The 11,693-nt window shown below is 36.6% G+C and overlaps 2 protein-coding genes across 3 annotated transcripts; one reads left to right on the top strand and one right to left on the bottom strand.

The window, feature by feature from the left end:
• Positions 1-224: 224 nt before the first annotated feature.
• mrps18c (mitochondrial ribosomal protein S18C) lies at positions 225-1,547 on the top strand. The gene is made up of 6 exons (NM_001045190.2): positions 225-344; positions 551-609; positions 697-780; positions 896-953; positions 1,218-1,277; positions 1,380-1,547. The coding sequence occupies exons 1-6, from the start codon at positions 272-274 to the stop codon at positions 1,454-1,456; spliced, it is 411 nt and encodes a 136-aa protein (NP_001038655.2). The 5' UTR covers positions 225-271; the 3' UTR covers positions 1,457-1,547.
• Positions 1,548-1,616: 69 nt separating this feature from the next.
• Positions 1,617-9,730, bottom strand: abraxas1 (abraxas 1, BRCA1 A complex subunit). Of its 2 annotated transcripts, none has more exons than XM_073934484.1 (9): positions 9,587-9,730; positions 9,321-9,411; positions 9,137-9,173; positions 6,271-6,337; positions 5,974-6,170; positions 5,774-5,893; positions 4,508-4,592; positions 4,306-4,420; positions 1,617-2,156 (listed from the first exon to the last, which is right to left on the bottom strand). In XM_073934484.1, the coding sequence occupies exons 5-9, from the start codon at positions 6,120-6,122 to the stop codon at positions 1,780-1,782; spliced, it is 846 nt and encodes a 281-aa protein (XP_073790585.1). In that variant the 5' UTR covers positions 6,123-6,170; positions 6,271-6,337; positions 9,137-9,173; positions 9,321-9,411; positions 9,587-9,730; the 3' UTR covers positions 1,617-1,779.
• Between the last annotated feature and the right edge of the window lie 1,963 nt (positions 9,731-11,693).

Here is an 11,693-nt window from a genome sequence, read left to right as displayed (position 1 = left end):
GAGGACTCAGAATATTTAAATACATCAGTTTTTTTGTTTTAGTTATTGCTAAATTATTATTAAATATATATACTCTTAAAACAATTCGTTTAACTAAAACGAAGCATTTCAAAACCCTATTTTAAAATGTTTACAAAATAAATTTTTTTCAAAACGTACTCCTATTCTATAGTTGGCAGTATAGCTTTAAGATCATTCAAAATCGCGCTGAAAGACTCCACGGAAGGAGCGAGCAGAAAGTGTCATGGTGGCCTCCTGAGCATATCGAGAGATGTTTGTCCTTTCTGTCAGTCGCCTGTTATTACAGGCACTCCCAAAGCAACCGGTCATTCCTATAGCCACAGGTATTTCTGCAGCATTATCTTCTCATTCGTTTTACATCTAAAATGTTTTCCAGAGTAAGACTTTTCATTTCCGTAACAACGCTTAAGAGATGCACCGCTAACACATCTAATACAATGCGACTGTTAATCATGCGGTTGTGTTAATGACCTAGAGGTATGCTTAAAGAGTTACAATGTTAGTTATGAAATGTTTAATCTGTTTCTAGCACAATGCGTCAGAAGTTTGACAACATCTCAACAAGATCCGGCCAGTAAAGATGACATGGCAAGACATTTATGCGTTTCCACAAGTATAATAGTTGTCGTTAAACTTGAGCCATATGAATATTTATTTGCATTATGTATTTTCTAGCCCATCAAAATGGAAAACCCATACAAGCAACCTGCAAAGACGTGCATCTTGTGTAATGTAACTGTGGACTTCAAAAACGTTCAGGTTAGTATTTATATAATTAAGTATATATATATAAGTAATTATATACAGGAATATAATTATTATTTCCCGTTATTTCTTATTTTTAAAGTAATAACACTTGTAAACCTTTCTCCAGCTCTTGTCTCAGTTCATTTCTCCACACACAGGCAGAATATACGGCAGACACATAACAGGTGAGAGAAGTATAAGCTGAAATGTTCACTTTTATTCTTGAAATTCAGTCATTAAGACAGTGTTTCTCAACCACGTTACTGGAGGACCACCAGCTCTGCACATTTTCCATGTCTCCTTAACCAAACACATCTGATTAAGATCATTAGCAGAGACTGAAAGACTTGTAATGGGTGTGACAGACAAAGGAGACATGCAGGGTTGGTGGTCCTCCAGAAACGTGGTTGAGAAACACAGATTTTTGACACTGTAAATCTTGCTTACAGGCTTGTGTGGTCGAAAGCAGAAGGAGGTAACGAAGGCAATAAAGAAATCTCGTTCAATGGGTAAGAATTATTAGCTGCAATGAATTTTATTTTATAACTGTGAGAAAAAATTATGCCTGCGCTTAGTGTACAAATACACAAAGCTTTTTGTTTTCTCCACAGGTTTCATGTCAGTCACCCTGAAGGACCCACTGTTTATTCAAGACCCTGACATTTGTGGTACTAAACACGGGGAGTAGGTTGTGGATGAAGATTATTCCTGTACAAGCTGTTTTTGTGTTTCTGTAATTCTGATTTATATTAAAGTGTGAAATAATTATATCTGACAAACCAGAAGTTGATGTTGAATTGACTATAATGACAACAAATATACATTTCAGTTATAGACAAAAACACCTCTTCAATTCAATTTTTAATTCTTAAGAAACGTATAAACATTTACCAACAAAGTAAATAAAAACATTAAGAAAAGAGCACAACCTCAGTGGAGCACACCTATCAAAACAAGGGTATAAAATGTGTAATGCTTTCCAGTCATGACTAGATTGCTGTATCAGAATATTTAAAAGACAGGAGAGTTACTTCCGCTCTGTCCGTTCATCTCGATCTCTGTATCTGAGCCGCTTTCAGAAGCAGATTCGCTGACTTCACGAGTTTTCCTCTTCCTTTTGAGTCTTTGAGGAAAACTGGCAACCAGGCATTTTTTCCTGAGTCTGGGGGCCGTGACCTTCCTCCTGGAGTGCTGATTCTCCAGAATCTGAGGCAGCTTGGTGGAAATATCAATGTTGTGGTCTGTGTTACAGCACAGCTGTAATACAGGGAAGCCGTGAACAGTGAGGGTTTGTGTCCGTAATGAGGGAACAGAAGGGAAGAGTGTCCTCAAGGCTGAGCACAGAAGTGTGTTCTCTTTGGGTTCCTCTGGACAGGCACTTATTGGGGCTGAAATGCAACGTTATTCTGTTATACATCAGGGTTACATATGCAGCATTACAGTTAGATCTGTTGTATTTGATGGCCTGGCTTTAGAGGGATCATCAGGAGTGCATTAGAAGCAATAGATTAGTTTGATTTAATTGTAATAGATGCTTTTTATTATTAAACCTACGAGCAGCTGTGCTTCAAGTAAAATATCTACAAATATAGTATGTGAATATTTGATCAATATATGTACAGGTTTTACAGCAATCATTCTAACGTTTGGGTTTCTGTAAAAATGTAAAATCTGTAAAAAGATAATTTATTAAATAAGTATTGTTTAGGTTTGCCACATAATAATTGATTAAGGTTTGGTCAATCAAAGGTTTGATCAATCAAATATATGTTTGTCAAAAGAGTGAAAAAAGCCACTTAATTTGCTAACTGCGTCAGACAAGAGAACCAAAGTGTGGGATCAATTTTAAAGAGTTGAGGATGACAAAACAGTTGATGGCAAACATTCACTCATCATTCATTGACCTCAAGAATTGCTTATTATTAGTAAAATGTCAGTAGTAGACTAACATGATCGACTTTATAGTTTTTATTACAAGTAAGCAATGTGTATTTATATAGCACATTTATTGTGTATATGGCCATACACCCAAAAGCACTTCACAATCATTGCGGGGTATCTCCACACCACCACTAGTGTGCAGCATCCACTTGGATCATGCGATGGCAGCCACAGGACAACGGCACCAGTGCCCTCACCACACACCAGCTATAGGTGGAGAGACAGTGAAGCAGTCAATTCGGTGGATGGAGATGATTGGGAGACCATAATCGTAAGGGCCGATGGAGGGAATTTGGCCAGGACACCAGTGTTGCACCCCAACTCTTCACGAAAAGTGCCATGGGATGTTTAATGACGATAGAGAGTCAGGACCTCGAATTTAATGTATCATCCGAAAGACGGTGCCCACAGACAGTTTGTTGTCCCCTTTACTATACTGGGGGCAATAGGACTCATACAGGCTGCAGGCTGAGCGCCCCCTGCTGACCTCACTAGCACCACTTCCAACAGCAACCTAGTTTTCCCATGTGGTCTCCCATCCAGGTACTGAACAGGCTCAGCCCTGCTTGGCTTCAGTGTTGGGCTGCAGGGTGATATGGCTGTGGCATTATTATTTAAATTGAACATTGTTGATTAACCATTATCCACTAACTGGCTACATCTCATATACTTTAAAATTCATTCATTATTTCTTGTCGGCTTAGTCCCTTTATTAAGCCGAGGTCGCCACAGCGAAATGAACCGCCAACTTATATAGGAAGTTTTTACGCAGCGGATGCCCTTCCAGCCGCAACCCTTCTCTGGGAAAAACTTTAAATTAATGTGTGCTGTTTTAGACACATTTTTAATTTCATACAAATAATTCATGCAAATAATTTGACAAGCCATAATTTAAAGTAGTATTACACTATTGTAATGAAAAAAGTTGAATGAAATGAATTAATTTATACAAAAATAGGGTAAATTGGGAACATCAGTTTGTAATGTGTGGCTGGCCTTACTAAACATCAATATAAGGCAGAGTTACACAAATCAGTTTTAGCTATAGAAAAAAAAACCTTTCATGCATTTTGGCTATTCGTATACACAGCAGTTTTTTGGGGGGCTGGTTTTTAAAACAATACTACTTTCTCTGTAAAAATCCCAATAAATGACAAAACAGATTTTGTGAAAACTAATCATGTTTAGTCTAAATAACAAAAATTGTAGATTAAAGTACTGAATTGTTTCTATAAAGAACTACTAGCCTGGCATCCGTAATCCAATATAGAGTTTCAATATATCTAATGAAATTTTAAATCGTGAACTACCATGATGGTACTTTTAAAGTAGCTCTTAGTTTTGTTAATGTTACTTGTCCACCCTTGTATGGTCTCAGATGGTCTATTTATTTTTTTTGCCAAAGGACAGTAATGTACACCTTTAACTCGTACAGTAATCCCACAATTATGTCTCTTTTTGAGGATTCATCTGAAAAGCTCTCATAATTTTGACAGTGCATTCACCTGTACATAAAACCGTTCAAAGGCACAAGAGAATATTGCACCAAGTATGTGTAAACATACATTGAAAAGTACGAGGCATTATAAATCTTACTTTCATGTTCCTCTGGGTGTGTCTTCTGCTTCCCTATCGCCTCCTTGAGTTGAGCAATGTCTTCTTGAAGTTCCTCAACTGCTCTTTCACTCTTCTCCACTTCTACACACACTTTCTGTATAAAAAAAAGGAGGATAAGAAACATTAGCTTTTACTATAAAATAGCACTGGATAAACTTTCACAACTCTTACAACTACCAACCTGCATTTCTGCTAATAAAGCATCATTCATGTCACTGACGTTCCTGACCTCTCTTAAATCATCTCCAGAGCAGAAGAATTTAGCCCTGTAAGATAAGAGAAAACAATTTATTATAAACAAAAATGCAGATGAATTGTCAGTATGTAACCTGGTATTGCACAAGTACTGCTATGTGGTTGCTAAGTTTAAAAAAAATGTATTGCATTGCAATGAGGTTTCAAGCACAATTTCCTCCTGATATATTCGATATATGGATCTTTAGAGTAAATGAAATAGTTTTAAGATCATTAAATTTCTATACATTCAATTTATATACAAAGAAAACATTACATACAAGTAGGCCTACTTCAATGTTTTAAAATCCCTTTTGTGAAAATAAAATTGACAAAATATAGATAAAATAATGTTCCTGCAAAATTGTCATTCAGTGCAATGGTCCTTTAATTAGACCAATACATCTTTAAGCCTTGGGTTTCGCAGTTCACTGCATTGGAAAGTTCAAGCTTGGTGAACTCTGACCTGCGAAATCGCAACGCATGATTGCATGAGACTAATCGAGGATATAAACAGGACCTCTCTGGACAGAAATTTACAATATAGACCAATCGGTCGCTTTTTTAAATGTCTAATCATCTTGTTTAATCCCGCCCCTTTTCCCAGTGCCATACTACAGAATTTTGCATACACAAACTCTAATGTGACTGCGGCATAAGAGCTTTATTAGCTTGTTCAGTTGTGTTTGATTAGGGTTCGAGCTAAACTCTCCAGGACACTGGCCCTTCAGGACCAAGTTTGGGCACCACTGTATACTCCATATAGAAGGCAAAAACTACATTTTTTTGCACTGCAGCTAATGATCAACAGTAAAAATTACAAATTGTACCTCTTTCTAAATGGGGAAACCACCAATAATAAAGAGTGCATGATTATATGGTGTCATGGCTTTGCAATCCAAAACAGCAACGAACATAACGATAGGGTTGTAGGTTTGTCCAGAGTGTATTATTGAATTTTGGAAAACTTTAAAAGCAATTTCCCTAAAATGTGTGTCAAAATAAGATTCATCACCAAAAATCATTTCATTTGCTAATTCACAGAGAAAGTTGTGGTCAAATTAAGACTCAAAATCACCCAGAGTGGATGAAAACATTCTGAACAGCACACATGAGTTAAGTAAAAACATATTAGTTTTTTATGCTCAAATAAGTCTTAATTGTGTTATAATACCTTGTTTAACGACAATTAATGTAAAACTTGTGAATGTACCTGTGTTGATTTACAGCTTGACTCTGTCCTAAAGACGGACATGTGCTAGACACTCTCCAGTAGTCCTGCTGTTCAAGGTTTCCCAGGTTGCTCACAGAGATGGGGATGTTTATATACTGGCTGCATGGAGATGATAAATGCATTCAGCTCTATTGATTTTCCAAGTTTCTGCTGTGTGATGTCAAAGCTCCAGCTCTCACCTGCTGTGCCATATGAACGCCGAGAACTCCAGCCGATGAGTGGAGCCTGATGCTGTTCCCTGAGAGGGCGTTAGCAGCATGAAAACCAGTTCCTGATTGGACAGAATCTTCCTCATATTCCGATGAATCACTTGTTCCATGAACGTCATTTGCTGTCTGGTGTTTCTTCGCTGCCTGTACCAACCAATCACATTCTCCTAAACGTAACAAGCACGTGTGAAAAGAAAACCACTTTGTTAAAGCAAATTGTGTTTAGGTGGAAAAATGACCAATTTTTTTTTATAAATGAGGAAATACCTCTTTGTAATCAGACAAAATTTGTCGGATTTTCTGCTCGCTCACATCACCAACATTACTGTAAAAACTTTCAAGAGTGAAGACCAAGGTCAATGAAATGTTAGCAGGTTTTGACATTTCAGTGGTTCTCAACCAGTTGGTTGTGGTGGTATAAATATATGATCAGGGATGCACCAATACAGATTTTTTCTTATACTGATAACTATAATATATGGAAGCCAATAACTGATTTATATTTTTATAAAAATAATTATATGAAAAAAAAGGCAAATGAATGCAAATAGCAACTGACTATTTGTTAAATCCAAACTGCAAAGAAACATCTCAATCTTTTTTCCCCCAAAATAACTAAAGCTTCAGTGTTATTTGTTTATGAAGAAAAACCAACCCTGTAAAAATAATCTGCAGTTTAGCAGTGCTACGGCTGTTGCCTGCTTGTGCGTGTGTCATGACGTCACTCACTGTTTGTTTCCTAGAGTCTGGTGGGTCTACCTCTGCGCACCTGCGGCAAGTTGTGCTATTGCAAATTGCCTTTAAATATGGAACGATGTTGAGCGGAGAGAGAGGAGACTTCACTGCCAGCCATCAAGCTTTATTTATTTTTAATTTCCTGCCCTTTTCCCTTAAGCCTTACTTTATTATGCTTTGTTATTTGTTGGGTTTGTTAGTGTTGGATATTTGTTGGAGAACGTGAGTTGACAAAGACTCTAGAATAAACAAGATTTGTCACTCGTATATTTTTTTAATGGGGAAAAGTGTAACAGTCAATATGGTGAATAAAGCCCCACCTACTAGTAAAGGAGCCAATCATTGATCGCTATATGGTAATGTAATGTGTATTTATATAGCGCATTAATCATGTATGGCCATACACCCAAAGTGCTTCACAATTATGAAGGGAGGGGGGGGCAGGGTCTCTCCACACCACCACCAGTATGCAGCATCCACTTGGATGATGCAACAGGACAACGGCGCCAGTGCGTTCACCACACACCAGCTATAGGGGGAGTGGAGAGACAGTGACAGAGCCAATTCAGTGGATGGGGATGATTGGGAGGACATGATGGTTAAAGGCAGAGAGGGAATTTGGCCAGGACACCGAGGTTACACCCCTACTCTTTACGAGAAAAGCCATGGAGTTTTTATTGACCACAGAGAGTCAGGACCTCGGTTTAACATCTCATCCGAAATATGGTGCTCACTGACAGTATAGTGTCCACTTTACTTTCATTAGGACTCACACGGACCATAGGTTGAGCGCCCCCTGCTGGCCTCTCTAACACCACTTCCATAGTGAATAAAGCCCACCCTCTAGTACAGGAGCCAATCATTGATCGCTATAGGCTGACGATACTCCAGGGGAGCGGCTCTGTAAAAGCTGTCACAAAAACGAATTCCTCGTACGTGTGAACATGCCTGGCAATAAATCTAATTCTGATTAATTTCACGAACAATGATTTCATAAAGAAAATTTTCATATACACCGTAAAACCCAAAAGTCAACTTTATCAAATGAAATTAGTGTAGTTAACTCAAAATTTACTGAAAGTTAATTCTACTCATTTGAAAAAAGTTTTCAACTCAGTGTTGTAGGCAAGAGTTAATTAAATATAAATACTTCAACTTAAAAGTTCACAGTACTCAAATAGATTAGTTTGGTTTGTAGCAATCGGATTTCTTAAACGGTTTGAGTTGACCTAACTTATTGGGTTTTACAGTGTGCTCAAATTGCTTCGTTTACTCATATGGACTAAGTTCAGAGTACTTATTTTATTAGTTTTTTTTAACTTAAATTGTTTTTGGCAATTGGTTTCCTCAAATGGATTGAGTTACCTTAACTTTATATATATATATATATATATATATATATATATATATATATATATATATATATATATATATATATATATATATATATATATATAATAAAATTATATTTTAAATACAAAATTGGTCATTTTTGTGTGTTTTTAACAACCTAATACCATGTCTGGATACTAATTCTACACTTCTATTTGACAAACAGGTTAATGCAGTAGTTAAATCTTGTTTTTACCAGCTGAAATTATTAGCAAAAGTGAAAGACTTTTTAACTTGTGTGGAATTTGAGAGATTAACCCATGCCTTTGTATCACCACGCTTGGACTACTATAACTCAGTTTATGTGGGTATTGGCCAACTGTAAATAAATCATCTTCAAGTGGTCTAAAATGCAGCCGCTCGGCTTCTTACTGGCATAAGCAAGATGAACACATTACTCCTATTCTGTGCTCCCCAAGTTAGTTGCCGATATGTTTTAGAATTGAGTTTAGAATTTTTATGTATGTTTTTAATGTATCAAATGACCAGGCTCCGACTTATCTCTCTAATCTTATAACTGTTCAAATATCTGGCAGATGTTTAAGGTCATTGGAGCAGAAAATGCTAGTCGTTCCAAGATCCAAATTAAAAAAAAAAGGAGATCAAGGTTTCTAGTAAGTTCTAAAGTGTGGAACGGGCTACCTATATCCATTAGAACAATTTCCAATAAATCTTTGTTCAGAGGGAAACTTAAACTACACCTCCTAGAAAGAGCTTTTAAATTGGGAGAAAACGGATCCTATTGTACCTATCTGGTGTATCGTTATCTATAGATGATAAATTGTATGTATCCTGTGTTGTTTTATCGGTCACTGTCTACTTTTGATCATTTGATTTTAAGTTTGTACAGCACAATGGTCAGCAACTGTTGTTTATTGCACTTTATAAATGAATAAACTACACTAAATAATTGATGCCTAAATGTAACGTAATATCCCTGCAAAACCAGTTGAGAACCACTGCTTTATATGAGGTTTGCATAATGTTAGTACAACAATCAACTTACCTGTGTAGTTTATGACAAGGAATGTGTTTCTGAATATCTGCAAAATGGGGAATAACATAATGATGACACTAGTTTAGTAGTTGCGGCTGCCATCGATCATGAGATATTTCTTCCTGGTTAAACTTTGGGTTTTAGTTTGTGACCATCATATGAAAACCCCCAAAGGAAATTCAAGTCAACTTACTCAAAGTGTGCTCAAACTGAATGTGATCAATTTGGGAGTCTGTGATCCTGCAGTTCTCCTCTCCAACACTCTCTCCGAGAATAAGACCTTCCTTTAAGCAAAGCACAGCATTAAACACAAGTTACGAGTGAAGAACTGCTTAGTAGACGTTTAGATTATCGTTTAATGCAAAACCAATAATCAGATGGTTAGGTTGGGATTTCTGCCACTTACCACATCCGCATCACTGTTCAAATGATGAAACATCAGTGAACTCAACACGAAACCTGATATACGGACAGTTGTGTTGAATTCCTCCATGCTTTTGGACTAAACCGTGGGTTAATTATCGCACCGTCATGGTTTAAGGTTAGAGTTAATGGGTTACATGTATAAACTTTCTGCGCTCGTAGGTTTCGTTTAGTTATTCTGTTGTCTCGTAGAGGGAGTTTACTGACGAATGTTTGCGTATGCTGCCACCACTTGGTGCGGAAGAATTATTCAATTGTGGATCCTTTTTAAAGCGTTGTTCTTGTCAGTTGAAACTGTGTCAGTCCAGTTTTCAGAGTTAAAGTTCAGTTTAGTTCAGTTCAGTGTGGGTTAATTTTCACTGCTGAAAGTCCAAACACTGAAAAGCAAATCCATTGATACGCAGCTCCACAAATCCCATAACAAGCAATGCAGTGGTGACAGCAGCGAGGAACAAACTTCATCAATTGACGAAAGTGAAGGAAATAAAAAGAGCTAGAGAGAAACCACCTTGGCCAAACTACTTTATTACGGGTAACACTATATTTGTGAGCAGATTTTTCTGATGAGTTTTCGCTTTTCATGCCCATAAAAGTGTTTCTAGAAAAGTTGTGACGTAATATATTATTTGCAGGGGAATTTTGGACAAACAAAGCAAAACTGAACTGCTGAGATTTAATGGTTGTCACGTGTTTTCATTATTATATTCTCCAGTAAGCTAACGCTGATTTCTAGTCGTTTATATAGGATTTTGTAAAACTGTATTATAGGTAGGCTAAATTGTCCGTAGTGTGTGTGTGTGTGTGTGTGTGTGGATGTTTCCCAGAGATGGGTTGCGGCTGGAAGGGCATCTGCTGCGTAAAAACGTGCTGGATAAGTTGGCAGTTCATTCCGCTGACCCCAGATAAAGGGACTAAGCCAACAAGAAAATGAATGAATGAGTGAAACTGTAGACTGTATACAATAATTACAAATTTTCAATTAAATAATATATTATTTAGCCTCACAGCAAGAAGGTTGCTGGTTCGAGCCCCAGCTGGGTCAGTTGGCAATTCTGTGTGGAGTTTGCATGTTCTCTCTGTGTTGGCATGGGTTTTCACCGGGTGCTCCGGTTTTCCTCACAGTCCAAAGACATGCACTGTGTGAATAGAATAAACTGTATTGTCTGTAGTGTATGAGTGTGCGTGTGAATGAGAGAATGTATAGGTGTTTCCCAGTGCTGGGTTGCAGCTGGAAGGGCATCCGCTGTGTAAAATATATGCTGGATAAATTGGCGGTTCTTTCTGCTGTGGTGACCCCAGTTTAATAAAGAGGCTAAGCAGACAGAAAATGAATAAATATTTGTAACCAGACTTACTTATGAGTTTTTGCTTTTCACGTCAATAAAAGTGTTTTTAAAAGTCGAAACTATTATTATTATTATTTATTTGCAGAGGAAATTTTGGGCAAACAAAGCAAAAACTGATACTCTGGGATTCAATGGTTGTCCAATGTTTTAATTATTATACTTTCCAGTAAGCTAACGCTGATTTAGTTAGTCGTTTATTTAGGATTCTGTAAAACTGTATTAGAATAACACATTGGATTATTATACAGTAATTACTATTTAAAATGTAATAATAATTAATTATTTAAATGTGATATTTATAATGTTTCCCAGAGATGGTTTGGAGCTGGAAGGGCATCCGCTGTGTAAAACATATGCTGGATAAGTTGGCGGTTCATTCCGCTGTGGCAACCCCAGATTAATAAAGGGACTAAGCAGAAGGAAAATTAATAAATAAGTAAATAAAATAGGAGTAAAATTATTTAAATGTTAAAATGTGCAATATTTTGTGTAGCATACAAGTAGATTTATTGCTGTTTTGGCAAAGATAGTACCGCAGTAAATAAACAATTATATTCTCACCTTAAAATTAAAGTTTGCAAAAAAAATGTTAGTTATTTCACCATGCACTCATCCACTTATTGTTGTAAACTTTTGTGTTTAATTTTTCAGTTAAATCACAAGAATTTTTGAAAACAGTGTGAAAGTTGGAAACTTGTAGCCATCGACTTTTGTAGAATTTGACTTTAGAATTTAGAATTGTTTTTTTTTTCTTTCTTTTAATTATTTAGATTAGAACAATTGTATATTGATAATAA

Source organism: Danio rerio, chromosome 21, assembly GCF_049306965.1.
Source record: "Danio rerio strain Tuebingen ecotype United States chromosome 21, GRCz12tu, whole genome shotgun sequence".
NCBI lineage: Eukaryota > Metazoa > Chordata > Actinopteri > Cypriniformes > Danionidae > Danio > Danio rerio.
This window is presented reverse-complemented; position numbering and strand designations above follow the sequence as displayed.